The sequence below is a fragment of the Diaphorina citri genome, unplaced genomic scaffold (assembly GCF_000475195.1).
Source record: "Diaphorina citri unplaced genomic scaffold, Diaci psyllid genome assembly version 1.1 scaffold57, whole genome shotgun sequence".
NCBI lineage: Eukaryota > Metazoa > Arthropoda > Insecta > Hemiptera > Psyllidae > Diaphorina > Diaphorina citri.
In genome coordinates this window covers 56,805-83,530 of record NW_007377494.1, presented here as the reverse complement: position 1 = coordinate 83,530, position 26,726 = coordinate 56,805, and the positions used below count along the sequence as shown (strand labels likewise).

At 36.2% G+C, this 26,726-nt stretch overlaps 1 protein-coding gene across 1 annotated transcript in view; it reads left to right on the top strand.

Annotated features, from left to right (window-relative positions):
• The first annotated feature begins 18,700 nt into the window (after positions 1 to 18,700).
• Positions 18,701 to 26,726, top strand: part of LOC103517796 (isovaleryl-CoA dehydrogenase, mitochondrial) — a 15,876-nt gene continuing 7,850 nt past the window's right edge. The window contains exons 1-3 of the mRNA XM_008482845.3: positions 18,701 to 18,880; positions 19,064 to 19,153; positions 19,373 to 19,594. Of these exons, the coding sequence (XP_008481067.1) occupies positions 18,740 to 18,880; positions 19,064 to 19,153; positions 19,373 to 19,594 (453 nt within the window). The 5' untranslated portion in view covers positions 18,701 to 18,739. The remainder of the gene's footprint in view (positions 18,881 to 19,063; positions 19,154 to 19,372; positions 19,595 to 26,726) is intronic.

The window sequence follows — 26,726 nt, the reverse complement described above, 5'->3', positions numbered from 1 at the left end:
AAACATCACCCAAGTAAGCGCAACTGATCTATTGAAAAGTGGAAATAGAGTCCTACCTTGATAACTAGAACCTTTTTTTTTCTCTTTTGCCTTCTCACATTTCAATTTTTCTCTCTCCACCTTTTCTCGACTTCTTTATTACCTTTTTTCTTTCTCGCAATCTTTTTTTTTCCTTTGAATGCAACATGAGAAGATTAGAGTGACGTTAATTTGAGAAAGAGAAGGCAAGGAGAAAAGCGTGAACTTTCCTAGTAGAGTGGTCAGTAAGCCTGGTAAACAGGTGGGCGTGGGTTGAATCCCAACTGGGAATGAAATTTTATTATTTTTTATGTACCTAACTGGACAAATTTATGGGACCTGATTATTCCTCTGTCCTCTGTGCGTCAGAAGTGTTATCAAAATCGCTGTACTTTCTTCTCATTTGCCTCAGTCTTTAGAAAGCATTGCAAAGGTCTGCACAGATTTTGCGAACCTGCGAACCTTGCAAAAGGCTAAGCTTTTCTCATAAAAAAACTATAACCTAATCCCACTTATAAGGGAAACTATTCGTTTCTTAGCCACAACCACGCACATCACACACACATGGGTACTGAATCCCAACTGGGAATGAAATTTTATTATTTTTTATGTACCTAACTGGACAAATTTATGGGACCTGATTATTCCTCTGTCCTCTGTACGTCAGAAGTCTTATCAAAATCGCTGTACTTTCTTCTCATTTGCCTCAGTCTTTAGAAAGCATTGCAAAGGTCTGCACAGATTTTGCGACCTGCGAACCTTGCAAAAGGCCAAGCTTTTCTCATAAAAAAACTATAACCTTTTCCCACTTATAAGGGAAACTATTCGTTTCTTAGCCACAACCACGCACATCACACACACATGGGTAGAAAACCCTTATTCATCGATTCTGGGCATTTTAATGCAAACATTTTTATTACTTTCTTCCTAGATGACTTTATGGGTCACCAGCAGTGACCAACAAATGGATTATCTATTAAAGGATTTTATAGTCGAACGGATTTAAGACCAGTTTTTCCTTCAGCCTAGTATTTTCATTTAGTGTGTTAACAGTGTTACCTATCTCTAACTCTCTAGCTATTGCCTGTTCTTATAAATCATGCTTCTTGATTGGAAGATGCATTAAAATATATACAGGTTATTTTCATTTAGTGTGTTAACAGTGTTACCTATCTCTAACTCTCTAGCTATTGCCTGTTCTTATAAATCATGCTTCTTGATTGGAAGGTGCATTAAAATATAGACAGGTAATCACGTTTTATTGGCAATTCAATTTTATATTAGGTAGCCTATCAAACTTGGAACACGACGAAATTGATTTATTTTTATTTTATTTACAGGGAATAGTTTAATTTACTTATCTACTATAAAAATAAAATTCAATAAACGAGTCTTAGTACTTAAATTACTTCTTATCAGAAGATGATATTATTGCCTACTTGATGACAATAGACATCCCACCTGTTGCAGTGCTAATAAAAACCTTATATCTAGACATCTTGCAGGTAACTAGAGGTAACTTATGTGTAGGTACCTAACATATACGAGTATAAAACAATAGACATCCCACCTGTTGCAGTGCTAATAAAAACCTTATATCTAGACATCTTGCAGGTAACTATAGGTAACTTATGTGTAGGTAGAGGTAGGTACCTACATATACGAGTACCTATAGGTATAGCTCTTTTTTACAAAGCTACAATGGAGGAGTTGCAATTGGGAAAATATTTTTAATAAAAGGTCGATCACTGATCTATTTTAAGCCCAGTCATGTCCCTAAAAAAACTCGGTAGGTATTAGGTAGGTTGGACTTATTTTTACTTTTTGAACGGGTAAGAGAAACGTGTGTCCTAGTTTATATGTTTTTCCGAACAATGAGAATGAAGAGAGGCGAGATAAAGGAAGCGACAGAGGAATGAACTAGCAAAACAGTGGAAGGAGAGGAGAGTTGTTGTACAAACATACAAAACAAAACAAATGAGGATGATACGTAGAAATATATACTCATATGTGGCCGAAAGTCCAAGGGAACATCTCCTTTCCACTCCCCAGGGAGAGATGGAAGGAAGCGAAATCCTTCGTATCCTTTACACTGACGGATATTAATGATGCACTACACTCGTAATTAGGGACGAGCGAGTGCCAGAATTTGGACTAAGATAAGAATTAACGTCAGGCAATACTAAAACCAAAGCGTTGTTTAATACCCTCAAAAGCTCTACAGATTAATTCCAAATGGGAAATCTAAATTCGCCAATTATAATGGCGAGGTCGTATGTATAGACACAGATATGTAAATATTGAATACACATTACATACAGATGTTATTTGAAATTGAGTCGTAAAATTCATGGCTTTTCGTTTAATGGAACGAAATTCAACGGAACTAGTGCTTTATGAACAATGATTAGTGGGATGAGATTTGTTGAAATGACAATAATATACCTCGTCATTCCACGTCCCTACTCATACCCTTAGGATGGACTGAAATGCCTCTTTACTCCTACGATATTTTATATACATAATTATCCATTCTATAATTTTATGTCATGATGAATGAGCTGTTTTCGAGTTTTTAGAATAGTTACCTACTGAATACCTATACATAGGTACCTATGTTGGAATTTAAGATGAACATCTTTATTTACTTTGAGAGTTCCAGACCCATTTTCAAGAATACCTGCCTAGACAAATAATAATATAGTAATAGAAAGTAAAAGTTGGACATTCAAATCGACTCGTATAACTCTTGAAGAGCCATCATTGGAACGGATCGATTTCCCATTTTTCTAGTCGAGGAAAAACGTACCAGTGGAAAATTGAGATGAAAAAATTTCGTATGCCCAATTAGCTCTACATTTTCCTTAACTCCCCCGTCCTTCCATTTTTTTCCTTTCCATCACTTTTGCCTGCCATATTGTGTTTCCTACTCCCTAAGCTTTGAGACGTACGAGTAATGGAAAGATGCTCTGTAGAAATGAGAGTCATGGGTCATGGCGGACGGAGAAAGAGAAAGAGAGAGAGGGGGGAGAGAGAATAAGAAATTGAGGGAGGGAAAGAAAGATAGAGAAAGAACGAGACAGAAGGAGAGAAAGAGAAAGGGAGTAAAAGGGAAAGACCAAGGAAGAGGTAAGCTTATATGAAAGGTAGGAAGATTGATCTACAAATCTAAAATGTAAGAAAGATGAGCGTTTCATCGTCCGTTTTGTCCTATTAAAGAAACAGCTGCTCGTTGGAAAAACAAGATTAGCCCTCACATACTCAAGGTTGGGAGCGGGGGCGAGGTAAAAAGGGTGCCCACATTATCAAATCAAAATGGTCTTGAACAATTTTAAAAGTTTGAACAATTTTAATTATTTATTAGAAAGTTGCCGACCCAAAAAATAAACCACCTTTTTGAGCGCTAGGGTTACTATTTTTCATCAACTTTAATAGGAATCGAACCAAGAACCGCATAGGACGCAGGCGATATAAAAATGCGAATCGAGAAGATGAAATGGAGATAAGGTATCGTCTTAAAAGGGATGAGGAGCATACTAAAATGCTGAGGGAAAATGCAAAATTTCTGAAAGAAAAGAACACCTTTTAATATTACATTGAATGGAATATGTTTACTCGATAGATACCTACACAAAAGAAATGTGTAGACAGATAAAATGGGGTGGTACCAATACGAGAAAATATGAATGAAAATTTGCGCCCTTGATTTTTTTCCCCCGTTTCTTCTTTTTATATCCCAAGGTTGGTATAGTATTTTTACCATCAGATTGGACTAAAGACGCTTAAAATTGTATACTCATTTATTGTTCGCTGTTTGTACCGAATTGGTTAGGAAGTCACCAACTTAGAAGCAAAAATCTCTACCAGTATATGTAACCATAGCGCACCCTACTTTCAACCTTGTGGAATCAACACAATTCTATTTTTCCAAAAGGGAAACCCTTTAAAAACCGGGAAATTTTCAAGAAAAATACATTTACTCATAGAAAAATAAATTTGGGATAAAAAATACACCCTAAATTGACAGAACAATAAATTGAAACGGAAGAGAAAGACTGAAAAGCGACTGAATAGACTCATAAAGCGAAAGGGTTTCTTTGGTAACTATTTTTCTTCTCAAGTTCTCATTACTTTGTCTTGTCTAAAAAGTTTCCTATATGATTTTCTTTGGGTTTGAAAAGCTCGAGTCAACTTCTATACGTATGCTTTCTTGAGAGCGTATTTAATGTTATTGCATTATCATAATACGCCATAACAGTGGCGACCGGAGTGGCCGATAAAGTTATTGAGATAAATATTAAATAATTGGTATATTTTTATAAATAATACCTACACTTCGTCTACCATCATTCCTGAGGGTAACAAGCTCATGATGCTCGAGCAATTGCCCCTTTGGATAGCCAGAGAATTTTTCTGAACTATGCAGATGCCTACATAATAAGTAGGGGAATTCCGGGCAAAGTGATCCGTCCAGGCAAAGTGGTACACCCCAATTAGTACCCCTCTCTTAGCTCTAGAAGTGGAGGGGAAGAAGTTAAAAAAAAAAGTTCGTTCCCGTCATAGAGAGAACAAACAGACAGCTTTTATTGTTTTATTACGATAAAAAGACAAAGAAAATTAGTAATAGAATGTTTAAAAAAACCCGCTAAATTCTCAACCCTGAACCTATGGGAAAAAGATACTGATGCTACCACGGTTGATGGGCCGACAGTATTAAAAATGATACTCTAAGTATTGACTGAAAGTCTTCAAAACGTAGGTAGCTACTACGAGCCTACGAATTTCAGTGAGCTCCAGGTAAGTATAAATTTGGTTCCCCTTCAGCAAAATCGGAAAATTAAAACGGCTTCATAAAAAAAAAGAGGAAAAAATGTACAGAACTGTTGTTTACGTCTGAGTTAACGCTCAAGGGGTGATGAACCAATACAATGAAGTAGGTACAATAATAAAATTATGCTCACTGAAGTAGAGTGGTGGGTACACAAACTGCCAAGTTACAGTGATAGGTACCTACTTTAATCACTTAGGTTGGAAATAGCAAAATAATAGATATACCTGTAGGTACCTACCTTAGGTATAAAATTTATTCTTGGAGCATTAGTAAGTATTTTTCCTGTATAGGTAGGTAGGTAATTATTATTCCTCTTTTATATTCTTGTGGAATTAAATTTTCATTGGTGTAAATCACTTCTCGACAACAGATGCTTTTCGCCACTACCATCTATGAGGAACAAAAAAGAGTAGATATTGTCTTCCGTATACAGGATAGAATATTTATAATAGAATTGAATAGACTTTCACTACAGCATATGGTGTGTGCAAGTTTAAATATACTGAAGATGGCTTAGCTGTCTATTTCATGTCATTTTTTTTTCTTTCTTATTATTACTGTATTAATAAAATTAGTGGTTGGGTGGAAGAGCTCCGTTAGGAGAATACTGCCACTATATATAAAGCGTTAAAAAAAAAAGTGAAAAGACAGGCGAGGAAAAGAGTGGTGAAATAAGACAAAAGAATCTTTTTATGTAGGCAGAGTGCATCAATCACATTCAAATAAGAACATTTGAATATTACTCGTATATCCATATCCACTCGTTCTTTTAGATAATTGGGTACAATTACGGAACTACAAGATCAACACACAAAGGACAATCTTAAACAGCTGTTTCCTTACAATCCTTCCTCGAAGTTGTGTCTTTCTAGACTTTCAAATGGAAATGGAAATGAAAAGAAAGGTATCGAATTTTTTGAAAGAAAAACCATTCCATTTCCTTTTGACTCCCCGTACGGCAGAGTTTTGCTCCAAATACACGTATTTTACCTAATGAGATGTAAACAAAATATTTAGGTCGAGAGAGGCGAACGTTAGGAACAGGATAAACAACTACAATTCCAAGGGGAGAAATCCTGTTGGAATATCTAACAAACACTAGGGCTCAACTTTTTTTTTTTTTTTTCACGATGAATTTTTTTCGTGCTTTTATTATAAATTATTTTTAATTTATCCATCCATTAAGCATTTTTTCTACCCGTCATAGGTTTATTGAATTAACCCTATTTGTACAATGTACATTGTATACCAACCTATCTATTTTGTTTATATTTTATAAAAATCTGGTGTGAACATCACACGACTTTCCTTATCCTATTGAATGATGCTTATTTGGGTGTTCATCTATTGTAACTTTTACAATATCTCTAACCGTTTAGTCAGTATAGCTGAAAACCGCCAAAAAGCGGTCGAAAGCCGCCAAAAAGCGGCCGAAATGCCGCCAACTGCAGCACCTATCTTAACCAAAAGTTTTGTGTCACATCCTTGTCCCATTTGACACCTGCATACCTAATTTCAAGTCTCTAGCTCTTATCGCTCTCGAGATATTTTATTTACAGCCAGACAGAAGGACAGACAGACACACACTAAAAACTGACCATTGAAAATTTGACCCGATTAAATTACTTTCTTTCCTATAGGATAAGGAAAGTAAAAAGGCTTTCTATGTACCTAATGCGGGAGAAAAAATAGCAGGTAGGTACCTACCCTTGATAATTGCGTTATGCCCATATGGTCTCCGTACCTATCTTGTTTGACGCAAAATAATTATCATTATGATCAACATTATTACTTTAAAACTGCTAGACTTTTCAGTCTCATTCGAGCAGTATAAATAAAGTAGGTATGATGTAGATATTCCGTAGTGGTCAAGTCGCTTGCCTGGCAAACAGAACGGAGTAGGTTCAATCCCAGCCGAGTTATAGAAATCAATCATCAACCTTGTTTGAGAAATTGAGCACAATAATAGGTAGTAGCAATTACTGCTGATGTAAACAGACGGTTTAGTCCCGAGCAGTATGAATGGGCACTAACTACTATAACATATGATTATTTAGGTATTGTTTTATTTATTGATTGATATATCAGAATGAAGACTATCTACATACTACCAATGTATGTACTGGCAAATTTTGATTACTGACATTTTGGCTGATTTACTGACACATACGAGTATGATTTACTAAAATGACTTTTTAATTTATCCATCCATTAAGCATTTTTTCTACCCGTCATAGGTTTATTGAATTAACCCTATTTGTACAATGTACATTGTATACCAACCTATCTATTTTGTTTATATTTTATAAAAATCTGGTGTGAACATCACACGACTTTCCTTATCTTATTGAATGATGCTTATTTGGGTGTTCATCTATTGTAACTTTTATATTATCTCTAACCGTTTAGTCGCTACAGCTGAAAACCACCAAAAAGCAGTCGAAAGCCGCCAAAAAGCGGTCAAAATACCGCCTACCGCAGCACCTAATCTTAACCAAAAGTTTCGTGTCACATCCTTGTCCCATTTGACACCTGCATACCTATCGTTCTCGAGATATTTTGTTTACAGACAGACAGAAGGACAGACAGACACACATTAAAAACTGACCATCGAAAATTTGACCCGATTAAATTACTTTCCTTCCTATAGGATAAGGAAAGTAAAAAGGCTTTCTATGTACCTAATGCGGGAGAAAAAATAGCAGGTAGGTACCTACCCTTGATAATTGCGTTATGCCCATATGGTCTCCGTACCTGTCTTGTTTGACGCAAAATAATTATCATTATGATCAACATCATTACTTTAAAACTACTAGACTTTTCAGTCTCATTCGAGCAGTATAAATAAAGTAGGTATGATGTAGATATTCCGTAGTGGTCAAGTCTCTTGCCTGGCAAGCAGGACGGAGTAGGTTCAATCCCAGCCGAGTTATAGAAATCAATCATCAACCTTGTTTGAGAAATTGAGCACAATAATAGTAGCAATTACTGCTGATGTAAACAGACGGTTTAGTCCCGAGCAGTATGAATGGGCACTAACTACTACATATGATTATTTAGGTATTGTTTTATTTATTGATTGATATATCAGAATGAAGACTATCTACCATACTACCAATGTATGTACTGACATTTTGGCTGATTTACTGACACATAAGAGTATGATTTACTAAAATGAAACATATGATTTTCTGACATTTTGGCTCATACTTTACTCTAGTAATGGGTACCTACAACCAATTCGAGGTATTTTACTTCAGAGTCAGCCAATAGTAATGGGAAACATTACACGTTATCAAAAGAAATAGGAATCAAGCGGAAGGCTCCGGGTTCGATTCCCAGAGGCGACAAAAAATTTGCACCCGTATTTCGATTGCAAAATTTCAACGGGTTACATTCCGGTGTTTTTTTCTCTTATCGCCCATCTGATGAGGGACATACTACAGAATAGGCATGCTAGGGCACACACCACATCAAGACAAAAAAAAAAAAATGTTAAACAATTGTTGCCAAACTCAATAATTTAGAGCCGTTACAAATAACTATATTCTATTGTCTACTTGAGAGTCAAATGTAGGGATTTATCAGAAGTTCCTCTTGGGAATCCTTAGCTAGTGAAATAGTTCCGGCTAAAATACAACCAGAAAAACAGAAACATTGAAAATAAGGAGTTGCGCTTAATATGGAAAAAAGTTATAGTTTTCATAGCAGATTTTTTTCTTTCGTTTTATAATATTTTTATTCTAGGCAAGTACTAAAGGAAAATAATAACAAGACAAGTAGGTATTACATACAATTTGAGCAAATTATAACGACTCTAAAAAAGTAACGACGTTATCCTATAGTATGATGCACCTACTTGTTTACTATCAACATACGTACGATATGGCTTCGAAATAATTTCGCAACTTTATTAAATTAAATAATCAAAATAATTCAAATTGAAAAGCACAGAAATATGATACGTGAAATTAAAAATGGAGCTTATTTGAGAAAAAACAACATTTAAAATAGGAAAAACGGTTGATAAAAAAGAGAATTTACCTATTCGTGTTGCCATAATATCAAATATCAGCTGTCATGTCCTTACTAACGATAGTATTGTAAATAAACTGATGCTCATACGAGACAGTAAAAACGAGGAAAAACAAAATTTAAAAGATTTCTGTACAGTTGAAAATTCAAAATAAGGAGAGAGAAAGAGAGACATGAGCCATGGCACACCCTACATCTCTCTCAGTGTCTCTCCTGTGACATGCGCCCGTACGAAAAAATTTCCACAGCTTTTCCTACAAAGGAAAGAGTTTTTCAAATTTAATCATTCCAGATCAAAGAGAAAAAACAAATTTCTGTGGTTGATGGTAAAAAATTGTTTTCCTAGAACACAGATTTGTAATATTGTACCCATGTCACACGATGTCAAGAGGTACCTTATATGTTACTTTGTGTTTTCGCTCGGGCGGAAAACACAAGAGTATGTTGTGGGAAACTAGATTGAGAGTTAAGCGTAAATAAATCTTGAAACAGTATATGGGATGTGGGAAATTTTTTCTCTATAAACAGAGAGTAGATCAGCCTCTAGCTAGGGGACTATAAACAGGGAGTAGACTAGTCCAAATTTCCTCACGCTAATCAATAGCGAAGGTTGAGTGCGAAGGGCATCCCACTCAGAAAAGTTTGTTTAGCCAAAATCAGTTGGCCTCAAAGCGATCACTCTAAAACTGATTGAGAGGCCGACGACAAACGCCGACCCCATCTGAACATGGGAAAAGGCGAAGAAGAATAAAGAATTGAAGAAGTCTAACCAGGATAAAATGTCTTCATATCCTAGAAAAGATAACTCAGTATTGAATCTTTGGAAGGAGAAATAAAATAGACTCCATTACACTTGGAATCGGAACTTTGGGAGAAATAAACTCGTGAAAGATAATTTATGACACGTTTTCAACGTAATCCAAGTCAAAGAATGGAAAGTGATTTTATCGTCTAGCAGAAAGTGGTGTTGGCTTGAAAGTCAATTTAAAACTAAATCGATGTTTTTAATATTGTAGGCTTCCACGGATTTGAGATTGATGGCAAGAATGCGAAACTGATATCTTTAATAAAATCACTTCCTTCCATTAGGTACCTACTAACCTACTTTGGGAATTTGGGATAAAAAATACACCCTAAATTGACAGAACAATAAATTGAAACGGAAGAGAAAGACTGAAAAGCGACTGAATAGACTCATAAAGCGAAAGGGTTTCTTTGGTAACTATTTTTCTTCTCAAGTTCTCATTACTTTGTCTTGTCTAAAAAGTTTCCTATATGATTTTCTTTGGGTTTGAAAAGCTCGAGTCAACTTCTATACGTATGCTTTCTTGAGAGCGTATTTAATGTTATTGCATTATCATAATACGCCATAACAGTGGCGACCGGAGTGGCCGATAAAGTTATTGAGATAAATATTAAATAATTGGTATATTTTTATAAATAATACACTTCGTCTACCATCATTCCTGAGGGTAACAAGCTCATGATGCTCGAGCAATTGCCCCTTTGGATAGCCAGAGGAATTTTCTGAACTATGCAGATGCCTACGTAATAAGTAGGGGAATTCTGGGCAAAGTGATCCGTCCAGGCAAAGTGGTCCACCCCAATTAGTACCCCCCTCTTAGCTCTAGAAGTGGAGGGGAAGATGTTCTACTAACCTACTTTGGGTAGAAGCAAATTCAGCGACTTTTCTACGTTGTTCAATTTTCTATTAGCTCTTCAAAAAGTTAGGTACTAAAATAACTCAAATTAAACTTCAAACCCGTGGTGTACATTCTTGGAAGTTTAGGCCCTAAACTTTATGTTACAAAACCCTAATAAGGAATGTTTCGTTTTCATAGGAAACTAAAACTGTTGTCCTGATGTACCCACCACAGTAATTTTGTGTCCTCAATTAATTTCTTTGTGTGATGGATAGAATTTTATTATAGATTGAGTAGGAGAGCATGAAACTAAATCGATGTTTTTAATATTGTAGGCTTCCACGGATTTGAGATTGATGGCAAGAATGCGAAACTGATATCTTTAATAAAATCACCTACTAACCTACTTTGGGTAGAAGCAAATTCAGCGACTTTTCTACGTTGTTCAATTTTCTATTAGCTCTTCAAAAAGTTAGGTACTAAAATAACTCAAATTAAACTTCAAACCCGTGGTGTACATTCTTGGAAGTTTAGGCCCTAAACTTTATGTTACAAAACCCTAATAAGGAATGTTTCGTTTTCATAGGAAACTAAAACTGTTGTCCTGATGTGCCCACCACAGTAATTTTGTGTCCTCAATTTTATTAATTTCTTTGTGTGATGGATAGAATTTTATTATAGATTGAGTAGGAGAGCATGTAATTCCTTCTGGGAAATTGTTGCTGACAATGCTGACAGTGCATTCTCTTAGGCAATATTACTAGCAGTTTAATGATCTGTAGACCTTGTTCCGAAAGCGAAATCAATAAGGTCCAAATTCCATCAAAAGCGAAGGAAAGATTCGAGAATTAGACATCGCGTAACAAGAAAACAGCTCGACAAACTTGGACCGTACTTTGTTTGATCAATTACATCAAATTTGAATAAATTTCCAGACAATTTCAAAAATTACTTTACCAGGATTTTTCCTTGCTCTTTTTTCATTTGAGTAGAAAGTTAAATGCAGACAAGATAGGAGTGGTAAAAAAAAAGATTACAGTGCATACCTTGTGCGAAACATAAAGGCAAATGAATATCTAAGTACTTACAAATGCACAATGATGTAATAGGCAAGCATTAGGATGCTATGCACACAAGGGAACAATAGTAGAATTGTATATTGTATTCCCTGTTTTTATAACTTTAAAAACCCCTTTATTAGAGGATTCCACATTCAATTGAATGTGTACAAGGAATGAAAGGAGCACGGGTTTGTTTCTGATTCAGCAAAGAAAAAAAAAACTACATTTCTTTTGTCTGTTTTTGTTTATGCTGTAATACCTACATGTTAGAAACGTGTGATCCAACATTCCTTGTCACAAATTAATGTTGGCTCTCAGTTTACGTGCTGGGCTTAATTTCATGACCTAACTTGGACTCGAACTACCAATCTCCGGCTCCATAGTCCACCGCGCTAACCACTAAACTGCTAAGATTAATAGGTCACGTGAGTTCAATTACGTAACTCCAAATTTTGTTACATGCTTCAAGTTGTGTTAGACCAAATTTCAAATAACTTCTGAACAATAAAATCATAGGTTTCCTAATGAAATAAATAATAGAATATACCTTGTTTATCCTGCTCGAATGAGACTAAAAAGTCCTTTTACGTACGTATAAATAAGTAGGTAAGTAAAGTAAAATGTAGGCACAGTAATTGAATTCATTCAAATTATTACTCAAGCTGTTGCGTTTATAGCCGTTAGTTTTAGCATATGGTAAACTTATGGCTGCAATCCGCCGCACTGTAAACAGAATGTTGTTATGATAAACAATGAAGTGCCTGGACACGTTAAAAACTCGAGTGATAAGAGTATTTTTGTTTTCTAATATTATTTTTTGAAGAGGGCAGCACATTTTGAGAAGCTGTTTTCTTCTCTAAGCTCCACTTGTATTTTCTATTGCCCGTTTCGAAATTGTCAAGTGAAAATTGCTGAGGATATCAGGGATATGTTTGAGATCTGGCTGAACAAATTGACAAGATTAAAGCCAAATTTTGTTTCTTCCTTCGTGAAATAAAATTTCGTTGTAAAGCACTGCTCGAGTAATTCGAATGACGAAAACATGGTGCATCATATGAGCTACTCACTCAAACGGATGCCAACAATAGGGTATGTGCCTACAGAACGTTACATGCGTCAAAATGACTCACTCTGTCGTAACTTGGAGTTATATTACGAATATATTGAAACAAATTGAAATTATACTGAATACCTGGGCAGCAAAAGTAACCATGATTATTTGTATCTTCATTAGAATACCTTAGAAGTAACTAGCACGTTAAATGTACCAGTTTCCAATGAATCTCTGAAGTTAGACAACGTTTTTGGTTGACCATCTGGACAATAGCGTGCTTTTTTACTTTTCCCGGCTCCATTTAGGCTGGGTGAGGTTGTTGTGAGGAGGCGGGTAACTTGTTGCCGAACGGACGGTAAAATCCCTGACTATAAAAACCTTAGCAGTTTTTCAGTGACCTTAAAACCTTATCAAATATAGGTAGTCGTCGTAAAGTTTGTGACATGTGGAAAAAGAGGAATTTAGGTACCCTTCATACCTTTACCTACTCACACACCTAATTTACTTTTTTTTTTTCTTCGAAAAAAGAAATCTAATAACGCAATACGAAGCCAAAATGTCTTCAAATTGGTACCTGTTTTTGTTTTCGCTCTATAAATTCTTGTACTTTTTCATCTCGTGTAATATAATTTACGTCAAGATATAAAACTTTCACTCTATTTTGGTCTGAATGGTCTATGCTCAGGAGTTTATCCAGTAGTTTGACATTACCCTTTTGTTTGTTCTATTCTATTCCATATACATACATAGATCTAGGTACTACAGTTTTATAACTACCTACAAGACGTTAAACGTGTCAATCTTTTAGACGGATTTCTTAGCTTTGGATTTCCGAGGCTACTGAACATTTTCGTGCCTAGGAGAGTTGGATAACAAGAAAAACCATTTAGAACGGAGATGTACGTACCTCGGTTGTTTCTTGGATTCGAGTAATAACCAGGTCAATTTTGAATCGGACAAAATCACATCGAATTAAATCAAAACAAAAAGAAAATCAGAAGAAAACACTCCGAAAAGCACACTACTAATCAAGTACGTGTTCACATTTATGATTTTGAAAAATATTTTTTTGAAATTTAAACTTATAAATTTATTTCGTTTTACAGGAGTTGTGTTTAAAATAGATTCAGTTGGAGAATTTCATCTGAACAGTAAGAGCTGATGGTGTGCAAGCAGCGTCGTTGGCACTAGCTCTCTGATGGCTATTAATAAAATTAAACAATATATGCTCCCATCTACATTATACATGTAATGTATCTCTAAAACTCTTAACGAATCCAATACATGTATAATATTTCGATAAAACGATTAAGAAGAAGTCTAGAAAATTAAGAGAAAGTGGAGGAGGGAGAAAGAAAAACAATACGCTCTAATTGTCAAAATACCCTGCCTCTTCCTTGCTGGAAATTTCTTTAATTGGGTTAATAGAAATTAATCATAACAAAACATTTCTCAATCTTCCTCCACCAAACCCTGAATTCTTTTTATTTTATTATTATTATTTTTTTTTTCAGCTTCATAGAACACAATGTCTGAAATATTAAATAAACTCCCTAGGTACTTTCGGGATGGGGCTGAAAAGCCCCTTTACTTTTTCAAAGATTAGAACTGAAATATTGGAGAACTTTCACAGCAATAATAAATCTAACAATCATTGTGGACAATTTTAAATTATCCTCCTGTTATTATCTCCCTTGGTAGGTACTTTCGGGATGGGGCTGAAAAGCCCCTTTACTTTTTCAAAGATTAGAACTGAAATATTGGAGAACTTTCACAGTAATAATAAAATAATCTAATAATCATTGTGGACAATTTTAAATTATCCTACCTACTGTTATTATTCCTGTAGTCTTGCCCTGGTAGGTAATCCTTAACTATGGAAATCCAATCCTTAATCCTGGTAGGTATCCCCCAGGATACTAGGTTGTCAATTCATATTTTTATTTGAAAAAAAAAAAACACACACACACACTTCCAATAAAAAGAAATTGACATTTTTTGAAAATGTCTGAGCCTATGCTAGGTTAGTCAACTTTTTTCACATATCTACCTAATATCTAATGTGTTATTGATATCATTTATTAATAGATATTCAAATTTTATTCAATCACTAATCACTTTTATCAATGAGATGCAACACGATTAGAATACGAGTACATAGGTGTACCTACGTGTATTAGGTACCTACTATACCAGAGGTTTCCAACTTCCATGTGCATATCCCCCAGGATACTAGGTTGTCAATTCATATTTTTATTTGAAAAAAAAAAACACACACACTTCCAATAAAAAGAAATAAAATTGACATTTTTTGAAAATGTCTGAGCCTATGCTGGGTTAGTCAACTTTTTTCACAGATCTACCTAATACCTAATGTGTTGATATCATTTATTAATAGATATTCAAATTTTATTCAATCACCGATCACTTTTATCAATGAGATGCAACACGATTAGATTACGAGTACATAGGTGTACCTACGTGTATTAGGTACCTACTATACCAGAGGTTTCCAAAGACATCGATCTTCCCGTAACCGAGAAGGATTTCCGGGAAGCCATCGCAAGGTGTCGGAAATCGGTGACCGCTCACGATCTATCCAAATATGATTCCTGGATGAACGAGTTTGGCTCACACTAATCGTCTGAAAGACACCACGAAGTAGAGGCAGATGAAATCGCCTGAGGGTAGAAAGATGAGCTTCCAGATATTATATGAGGGATGGTTGTGAAAATGTGTCAACTAGTCCCCGCCCTCCCGTCCAGATATTGACCATGATCCAGATATTGACATGTTGCTTAACCTCCAATGTCCTGTTGGGGAAAAGATGTATCAAATGACTTCATAACCATTATTGTGTGTCAAACGTAGCTAAATTGCTGGCTTTAAATCTTCTGTGACTACTGCATCTCCTATTTCTCTGTACAACATCAACAGAGGTTTGTACATTTTAACCTTTTGCGGACAGATTCATGTGTCACATGAAATCATGGTTCCGCCATTATGGTAGGAGAAATATAACTTGAATCTGGCGATACGGTAGGATTCATGTCCAGCATGAAGCTACAGATTTACTCGCTACGGTCGGCTTGATTTTTACAGATAGGAGGCGTTACGGTAGGACGTGCCTAGGAACTTGTGTATCTTTTGCTCCTTTCAAATGCAGACTGAAAAGCCGGTGTTTGTTTATTATGATTCCAAAGCATTCGGAATTATAGTCCGAAGATTTCCGAAGAAGACAAAAAAAACCAGATGTTTCTATCTCAACTAGGAAAAAAAAGAAAATAAATTAAAAGCGAGGGAACAATTTCATGTGTGACATGAAGCCTACCACAAATCGCTTTTCGGAGGTTTCATGTCTCACATGAATCCTACCGTATTTGAAAAAAATGTTTTGTTTACGTCTGACTGTAACAACAACGCTTGAGTTTCATGTGGGACATGAATCCTACCGTAAGAGCGATTCTGGTGAAATTGATTCTGTACGCAAAAGGCTAAGATCTAGTGAAAAAGCGGTGTAAAGTGAGTAAGGCTGGTGTTTTACGGTCGAGTGTACTGGCGGGCGGAAAACACTGCCTTTACATCTCAAGCCAATAAATTATACCGGTATTACCAATATACCAATTTATTATGACGGTTTCACCGACGTATTATACCAATTTTCCACCGGTTTGAACGGTGCTTTAGGTCTGTTGAACCTCCTCATTTATTTGGGAGGGAGGTGGTACCTATGAAACAACATAATATCAGAAGGAACATTTTAATTTGATTACATTGACCACTTCTCTATTTTTTTTTTTTTTTTTTTTTTTTAAGAGGTTTGACAGAGGGAACTGTAACTCTAGGGTCTTATCGTCCCGAAATCGGAGAGAGAAGGAAGACAGGATAGGAGAAAGCCAGCCGTTCCGAGAACGAACATTATCCCATCAGGATAAAATCCGCCCCGGGCGGGAATCGAACCCACGGCCTAGCGCTTACAAGGCAGACGCACTACCAACTAAGCTAACTAGGCTGGCAAAAAAAAAAAATGACTTTGAAGTAAGAAATAGGAACGTTCTTCTCTGGATCGGCCGCTCTTTTGCTTCGTTTTGACGGGGCTGGGATTTTCAGTTTTCGCTGCTGAATTGCTGCTTTGCCTCGGAACAGGAAAAATGACCTGCAATTAATTTTTCTTTTTACAGCGTTCAACCTACAAATTTTTTGGTTAAATATGCTATAAACTAATTATTGAAGCGTAGTTATTATGAAATAAAACTATTTAGGTATTGAAAAACCCACTAATCCTACATTAAATGCAGTGATTTCAACTAACAAGTCAAAGAAAAAAGGTTCGCTAAAACCGGGTAGGTGCCCCAGATACCAGACCCGGTTTTGTCAGACTCTTTAGTGCCCGGTTTTATCAAACTCGCTGATTTTTTGTTTACATTTAAAAATTGACTTTGCGAAAAACCCTCTAATCCTACATTAAATGCAGTGATTTCAAATAACAAGTCAAAGAAAAAAGGTTCGCTAAAACCGGGTAGGTACCCCAAGAAATAAAACTATTTAGGTATTGAAAAACCCTCTAATCCTACATTAAATGCAGTGATTTCAAATAACAAGTCAAAGATAAAAGGTTCGTTAAAACCGGGTAGGTACCCCAGATACCAGACCCTGAAATAAAACTATTTAGGTATTGAAAAACCCTCTAATCCTACATTAAATGCAGTGATTTCAAATAACAAGTCAAAGATAAAAGGTTCGCTAAAACCGGGTAGGTACCCCAGATACCAGACCCGGTTTTGTCGGACTCTTTAGTACCCGGTTTTATCAAACTCGCTGATTTTTTGTTTACATTTAAAAATTGACTTTGTTTTTTATGATAAGAAAACAAAGAACCACCTTCAGAAAAACTACACATTATAAGCTTTAAAATGGTGTACTTACCGAACGATTTGTGTCACTCGTTCTCAAAAAGTATCAAAAACTAAAAGTCTCAAAAATTACAATATTTATCAGTAGATAATATGAACTATCTTTTTGAACCGTTAAAACGTGATGCTACTGTTTCTCTAAGCTGTAATAGTAAAAGGAAAATTTAGGTTAGGAAAATTTGAGCCTGTCAAATTTGATGATTCAAGGTGTCAACATTTTTAATGAAAAAGTGAATGTTAAGGAATTCAACATGAAAATCACATAAAACTGAGATTAATTAGAGATAGATCAATAAGAATAATTAGAGATAATCCACTACACTTACTTTATTCTGCTCCTCAGTCAAATCATAAATTGTATCGTCAATCTTATACGTAGCTAGAAAGTTACATTTTAGATTATTTACACTGGAAAACTGATTTTTGTTAGAAAATAAACGTCTTATATTAGTTTTTATCAATTTCATGACGAAGCACTCAGTTCTCAAGACGACTAGAATACACTAAACACTGATAATGATAGGACTGATAAAGTAATTACAAATAACTATACAGGGTGTCCCAGAATTTATGCTCAAATTGTTTTTCTCGGAGCTTGTTTGAAATTTCGAAAAAGAAAAAAACTTGTAACTTTTTGATTTTTGATGCGGATATTTTGGCAATATTGCGATGCGCGAAAATTTTCGCGAAGTCCGCGAATTGGGTGCCAACTTTAGATTTTTAAATAAGAACCCCTATTTTTTTTAGTACATATTCGTTTTCTAAGTTAAATTTAAAGTACAATCGACTACTCACTCGAATTTTTGCGGTTCGCAGTTTTCGGGGAATGCGGAAACCGCGAACCGCAAAAATTCGAGTGAGTAGTCAATTGTACTTTAAATTTAACTTAGAAAACGAATATGTACTAAAAAAAATAGGGGTTCTTATTTAAAAATCTAAAGTTGGCACCCAATTCGCGGACTTCGCGAAAATTTTCGCGCATCGCAATATTGCCAAAATATCCGCATCAAAAATCAAAAAGTTACAAGTTTTTTTCTTTTTCGAAATTTCAAACAAGCTCCGAGAAAAACAATTTGAGCATAAATTCTGGGACACCCTGTATAGTTATTTGTAATTACTTTATCAGTCCTATCATTATCAGTGTTTAGTGTATTCTAGTCGTCTTGAGAACTGAGTGCTTCGTCATGAAATTGATAAAAACTAATATAAGACGTTTATTTTCTAACAAAAATCAGTTTTCCAGTGTAAATAATCTAAAATGTAACTTTCTAGCTACGTATAAGATTGACGATACAATTTATGATTTGACTGAGGAGCAGAATAAAGTAAGTGTAGTGGATTATCTCTAATTATTCTTATTGATCTATCTCTAATTAATCTCAGTTTTATGTGATTTTCATGTTGAATTCCTTAACATTCACTTTTTCATTAAAAATATAGACACCTTGAATCATCAAATTTGACAGGCTCAAATTTTCCTAACCTAAATTTTCCTTTTACTATTACAGCTTAGAGAAACAGTAGCATCGTATTGTAAAACCCACATAACTCCAATAGCGGCTGATATTGACTCCACAAATGATTTCAAAGACCTCAGAGTAAGTATTAACACAGGAATTCGGAATCCTCTTTCCTTGGGATTCATAGGTAGTAGGAACCTACTTTCAGTTGAGGCCCTTTTTAAAACCATTATAAAATTGGTAATATAAGGCCTATTTTAAGACCAGTTGATTTACCGAGGCCTCTATTATGACCTTTTTAGAAAAAAAAATGCATCTTTTATGGCTACGTTAAATGCCTCATTTCTTTATTTCTAGAAAGTATGGAAAGATTTTGGACAGCTGGGGCTGTTGGGGATCACAGTTCCCGAAGAGTTCGGAGGCAGCGAGATGGGCTATTTGGACCATGTTATCGCCATGGAAGAGTTGTCTCGATCCAGTGCCTCCGTAGGTCTCAGTTTTGTGGCTCATTCCAACCTTTGTGTCAACCAGATTAATCGACATGCCACCAAACAGCAGAAGGAGAAATATTTGCCAGCGGTACGTATTCCTTGGCACTGGTAAACAGGAGGGCGCGAGATCGAGCCCAGCCAAAAAAAAATAAATAAAATAAAACAGCTAGTCGACCATATAACAATGGAACTCTAAGGGTTAAGTGGTAGAGAACGCTCCGGTGTTAACTTCGCCTAGCGGTTTCCTTTCACCCAAGAGTTACCCATGTCACGAAAGTTATGACGTGTTGGTAATTTGAAAGAAAACAGCCTTACACTTTGAATCAAAGGTGATTCATTCATTTCTAGTGGATGTGTCAATTGCACCACAATCTAATATAGGCATATTAGTGTAGAATAGGAGATAGGAAATGGAGTATCAATACTATTGATTTCATTTCTAGTGGATGTGTCAATTGCACCACAATCTAATATAGGCATATTAGTGTAGAATAGGAGATAGGAAATGGAGTATCAATACGACACTATAGATTCTATAGTGTCGTAGACGTCGATGTTCGTCTCTTGTTTAAGGTCGGCCCGGCGGGCCTGGACCTGGCGACCGATGCTGGGTGGCTGGGGAAGACTTGGCGAATAAAACACAACCCAACTAGTTGCTTAACTCAACACAATTACTGTCGGGGTTTATTTACTAACTCGTTGTTGCCCCAGCCGACTTTCAACCCAGAATGTCTTTTGGTTGCTCTGGTACACACGCTTGAAACTGTTTGTTTATTTGGCGGTCACGTCCACTTCTAGGTCCAATGATCTCTTCTATCTGAGTTGGCGAACGCAACCTTTGGATAAGATTGTGTTGCTTCCTCCGACTCAGCTCTGGGATCATTGAATCTTGAAGGTGGACCATTGAATCTCTACTGGTAGCGATGATATTTGTTACCAAATACCATCCCTTACGACAATAGACACCTAGATGAGGTAGTAGACTTAACGTAGATAGGTGCTGGGTTATGTATTAAATTTACTATGAGCTCAGGTAGAGGAAAAATTCTAAAAAATCTAATGAAATGAAAATTTTTAGATCCGCATCCAGTGACACGTCATCTGGAAACGTTTCAAATTAGAATAACTACGTACTTGTAGGTATCTGCCTATTTGTTTTTCTATACGTAGTAGGATGTAAGTTCCCCGCAATAGTGGTGGTATCATTGTCTAGCTTAGGTCCTCTCATCTCTCAACCAGACTAAACAAATGATGGCGTCACATCTAGCCCGGGATAATATGCCATGCTACTCGTCTGGTGTTATCTCTCCTTCAGGTAGGTACTGCAGGATTTTGTAACCACTGTTACACCTTGATGCTTCTGAACACGTATACATGTAACTACAAATCCTACATTTTCTTGCTACCCAGACTGTGTAATTAATTAATTTTTTTTTTTTCATTACCTATCTCTCTACAGAGATGATGTATTTTCTATTCTAGTAGGTTCATTTGCATTATTATATAACTTTGGTTAGGGCCCTCCGCCTTCGGTCTTTCTTTTTTCTCCTGTACTGTAATCTCTTGGAGGGTTTCAGCAGTCATTACTTTACTGTAGGTCAGATTTTGGAAAATTTGGAGCATCCACCCCCCCTCCTACATCACTGTTTCAATATTTTTTCTACTTTACTGTAGGTCAGATTTTGGAAAATTTGGAGCATCCACCCCCCCTCCTACATCACTGTTTCAATATTTGCCTCCCCCCCCTCCTTGAAATCCTGGATACGGGCCTGATTCAATATGATGTGATAGCTAAGTATTAATAGGCCGGAGTTGAAGTCCAAGTAAAAAAGAAAGAAAGAAGGGATCTATATGTTCCTCTAACAATATTGTGATGTGATGCAAAATACTTATATCTATGTAAATCTGATAGGATTTAGGAAGTCATACGGGGGTTAAATTCGGTGGTCTGTAACAATGTTCAGAACATTGATTTAAAATAGTACCTAAAATATCTAGCTAGTGGGTATAACTATAATAGATACAAACTTGACTTACCTGTTGGGTTTTTATTTCGTAACGGAGCCAGTGGTGGGGGTGTGTCTCGATAACCTGTAATCAAAACATTTGTAACAAAACTGATATAAAACTTACAGACTCCAGTACCTTACTTACGCAAAACTGATATAAAACTTACAGACTCCAGTACCTTACTTACGCAAAAGCCCCCCACTTTGAGGCTTAGGTAGGGGTAAACTGTCCTAAAGGATGGGTTGAGCTTATACGAATCTACATAATTATGGTATTGGACTTGCGCAGTAATGGAAAAAAAAAAAACAGGAAAAAGGTCGATAAAGACATTTGTAGAGAATCCATGACCTATGTACCTATGACATAAACTCCCAGGAATCTCAATACTTCACTTGATATTTAAGATTATCTCAGAACATGATTAGCGTCTGGCTGGCACACTTGATTTCATTGAATGAATTATTCCAGTTATTACCTAATCTAGTATTTCATAGCTCATTAGGGACATTAATCCAGCAGATGCCTAGACATTATAAAAGACCTGTTTTACCAACAGGTCAACGTTTTAATAAAGTTCGAGACCCATTACAAATCAGATCAGTGCAGTGAAGGAAGTTTGGAATTGGTGGAGATGCCAATCACTCCTTTGTAACTCCTAACACTATGTAACCCCTGACATTATGCAAGCCGCCATACTCATATCAGAGCGGACGATAATACATAGGTATTACCGGTAGGGGAAGGTCCGTCATAGAGAGAACAAACAGACAGCTTTTATTGTTTTATTACGATAAAAAGACAAAGAAAATTAGTAATAGAATGTTTAAAAAAACCGCTAAATTCTCAACCCTGAACCTATGGGAAAAAGATACTGATGCTACCCCGGTTGATGGGCCGACAGTATTAAAAATGATACTCTAAGTATTGACTGACAGTCTTCAAAACGAAGGTACCTACTACGAGCCTACGAGTTTCAGTGAGCTCCAGGTAAGTATAAATTTGGTTCCCCATCAGCAAAATTGGAAAATTAAAACGGCTTCATTAAAAACCCCTTTATTAGAGGATTCCACATTCAATTGAATGTGTACAAGGAATGAAAGGAGCACGGGTTTGTTTCTGATTCAGCAAAGGAAAAAAAAAAACTACATTTCTTTTGTCTGTTTTTGTTTATGCTGTACCTACATGTTAGAAACGTGTGATCCAACATTCCTTTGGGGAAGACTCACATGTTGAAGGGGGTGTGACCATTGATTCCTTTAGCCTCCTATTTTCATCTCCCAGCTGGGAGACAAAACTTCTTATTGTGATGGAATTTATAATGAAATAATAAAACTATTTAGGTATTGAAAAAACCCTCTAATCCTACATTAAATGCAGTGATTTCAAATAACAAGTCAAAGAAAAAAGGTTCGCTAAAACCGGGTAGGTACCCCAGATACCAGACCCGGTTTTGTCAGACTCTTTAGTACCCGGTTTTATCAAACTCGCTGATTTTTTGTTTACATTTAAAATTTGACTTTGTTTTTTATGATAAGAAAACAAAGAACCATCTTCAGAAAAACTACACATTATAAGCTTTAAAATGGTGTACTTAACGAACGATTTGTGTCACTCGTTCTCAAAAAGTCTCAAAAACTAAAAGTCTCAAAAATTACAATATTTATCAGTAGATAATATGAACTATCTTTTTGAACCGTTAAAACGTACCTAATTGAAACTTTTTGTTTACATTAATTAGATCAGATGGTCTAATTCTTAAAGTTGACAAAGGAACAAGATAGATAGCGCCAATAGTTTATGAGAAAAGTATCACCTCCCGGTTTTATCGAACTCACGGTTTTAGCGAACTTACCCCTACCTACCTAACTAATCTTCCTGACATTATGCAAGCCGCCATACTCATATCAGAGCGGACGATAATACATATTACCGGTACCTACCTAACTAATCTTCACCTGGGGAAGACTCACATGTTGAAGGGGGTGTGACCATTGATTCCTTTAGCCTCCTATTTTCATCTCCCAGCTGGGAGACAAAACTTCTTAGCGAATTGGGTGGTGACCGCTGTGGAGACTGGCATCGCTGTGGAACATTCCTTTTCACAAATTAATGTTGGCTCTCAGTTTACGTGCTGGGCTTAATTTCATGACCTAACTTGGACTCGAACTACCAATCTCCGGCTCCATAGTCCACCGCGCTAACCACTAAACTGCTAAGATTAATAGGTCACGTGAGTTCAATTACGTAACTCCAAATTTTGTTACATGCTTCAAGTTGTGTTAGACCAAATTTCAAATAACTTCTGAACAATAAAATCATAGGTTTCCTAATGAAATAAATAATAGAATATACCTTGTTTATCCTGCTCGAATGAGACTAAAAAGTCCTTTTACGTACGTATAAATAAGTAAGTAAAGTAAAATGTAGGCACAGTAATTGAATTCATTCAAATTATTACTCAAGCTGTTGCGTATATACCCGTTAGTTTTAGCATATGGTAAACTTATGGCTGCAATCCGCCGCACTGTAAACAGAATGTTGTTATGATAAACGATGAAGTGCCTGGACACGTTAAAAACTCGAGTGATAAGAGTATTTTTGTTTTCTAATAGGTATTATTTTTTGAAGAGGGCAGCACATTTTGAGAAGCTGTTTTCTTCTCTAAGCTCCACTTGTATTTTCTATTGCCCGTTTCGAAATCGTCAAGTGAAAATTGCTGAGGATATCAGGGATATGTTTGAGATCTGTCTGAACAAATTGACAAGATTAAAGCCAAACTTTGTTTCTTCCTTCGTGAAATAAAATTTCGTTGCAAAGCACTGTTCGAGTAATTCGAATGACGAAAACATGGTGCATCATATGAGCTACTCACTCAAACGGATGCCAACAATAGGGTATGTGCCTACAGAACGTTACATGCGTCAAAATGACTCACTCTGTCGTAACTTGGAGTTATATTACGAATATATTGAAACAAATTGAAATTATACTGAATACCTGGGCAGCAAAAGTAACCATGATTATTTGTATCTTCATTAGAATACCTTAGAAGTAACTAGCACGTTAAATGTACCAGTTTCCAATGAATCTCTGAAGTTAGACAACGTTTTTGGTTGACCATCTGGACAATAGCGTGCTTTTTTACTTTTCCCGGCTCCATTTAGGCTGGGTGAGGTTGTTGTGAGGAGGCGGGTAACTTGTTGCCGAACGGACGGTAAAATCCCTGACTATAAAAACCTTAGCAGTTTTTCAGTGACCTTAAAACCTTATCAAATATAGGTAGTCGTCGTAAAGTTTGTGACATGTGGAAAAAGAGGAATTTAGGTACCCTCCCTCTACCTCTACCTACTCACACACCTAATTTACTTTCTTTTTCAAAAAAGAAATCTAATAACGCAACTTGTTTATTTTTTGTGGCACTTGATTTATTTTGGGAGGAACGACTTGGCGGGGTCTTTTTTATGCCACGAAGTGATATTTTTTGGGTAATACTTGTATTCCAAATAGGAATATGCTTTGGAGCTGAAAATTGGTAAAATAATGTGTCCACCTACATCCCTCCTGACGGACTGGACGCACTCACATACAAGATCGGACTCAGGGGGATTCATGCACACGGACTTTGTGGAGAGAGCGATAGGCGAGTACACCGTGAATCGAGTCCTTGATAAAATAATGATCTGCCCCCTTTTCTTTTATTATAGCAGTTGAAATTTTATTTCACACCGTGAATCGAGTCCTTGATAAAATAATGATCTGCCCCCTTTTCTTTTATTATAGCAGTTGAAATTTTATTTCTTGATCTCAAGTCTCAAGTTTATATGATCAATACAAGATACAGTCAGATTATTACTTCTTATTTCCTCTCTTGTAGGTTGTTTTATAGTATTTAAAATACCATGCATTGTGATAACATTTCCAAGTACGATTGCGTATTGCTATTATCTTCAAGAGTATTTATATTAATAAATATCTCCAATTATTATTACATCTTTGTTTTTTACATCTCTATTTTTAAGCCATGTTTTAAATTCTTTTAAGAATTCCTTGACATTTACCCCCGTTTCCCCGACCCCCCCCCCCCCCCTCGAGCTTCATTTTTCTCCTTTACCGTCGGCGATACTCCGAAAATTTGGAGCATCCACCCCCCACGACAAAATCCTGGACACGGCCTTGCCTATCAAACTTTAAACTTATTAGAATTTTCCATCAGGGTGGCACCAAAAGTTTTGTTGCTGAAAAAGGGTGTCGATGTCTCGAGACCAACTGGCTAGATTTCATGAAATTTGGCAAGATTTTCATTTCAAGTTAAACTTAAGTTTATCTTTAGATTTTATACATACGGGGGTGACCATCACACGACTTTCCTTATCCTATTGAATGATGCTTATTTGAGTGTTCTTTTACCCTAACTTTTACAATATCTCGAACCGTTTGGTCGGTATAGCTGAAAACCGCCAAAAAACGGTCGAAATCTGTTAAAAAGCGGTCAAAATACCGCCGAGCGCAGCAACCATCTCAACCAAACGTTTTGTATTGCATTCTTGTCACATTTGTGAACTGCATACCAAATTTCAAGTCTCTAGCTTATACCGTTCCCGAGATATTATTAAATTACACCGAAAACCGCCAAAAAGCGGTAAAATGCCGCCAACCGTTGCACCGGTCTTAACCAAAAGTTTCGTGTCGCATCCTTGTCACATTTGACAGCTACATACCAAATTTCAAGTCTCTAGCTCTTACCGTTCTCGAGATATTTTGTTTACAGACAGACACACACACGGACCAATGGCTGAAACTTCGGATTTAGGCTCTAGGGACCTCAAAACGTGTCTTGGCACTAAAAACTGACCATCGAAAATTTGACCCGATTACATTACTTCCCTTCCTATAGGATACTCTCCTCTACGAGTGACTGAGTGAAGGTAGAGTTTTATAATACTCCGTGTCGGAAAGAGGGCTACCAAGGGATCTTTGAACTTTAAACCGTCCCTACCCGCCATTCAGAACTACCTCCATTCATTTCGCCCTCTTTTAGACTCTTTAGCCGTCTTCTCGCTCTTCTTCAAGCTCGGTCTGCGCCTCTGGTCTTCCTGTCTTCAACGTGACAAAGTGGGATGTCCTTTTCAAGTCCTATATTTAAGAAATAAAAAGCAGAGAGGTCAAAGCGAGAAAAGCGAGACAAAGAAAGTGTTTTTGCAAATCTCTGA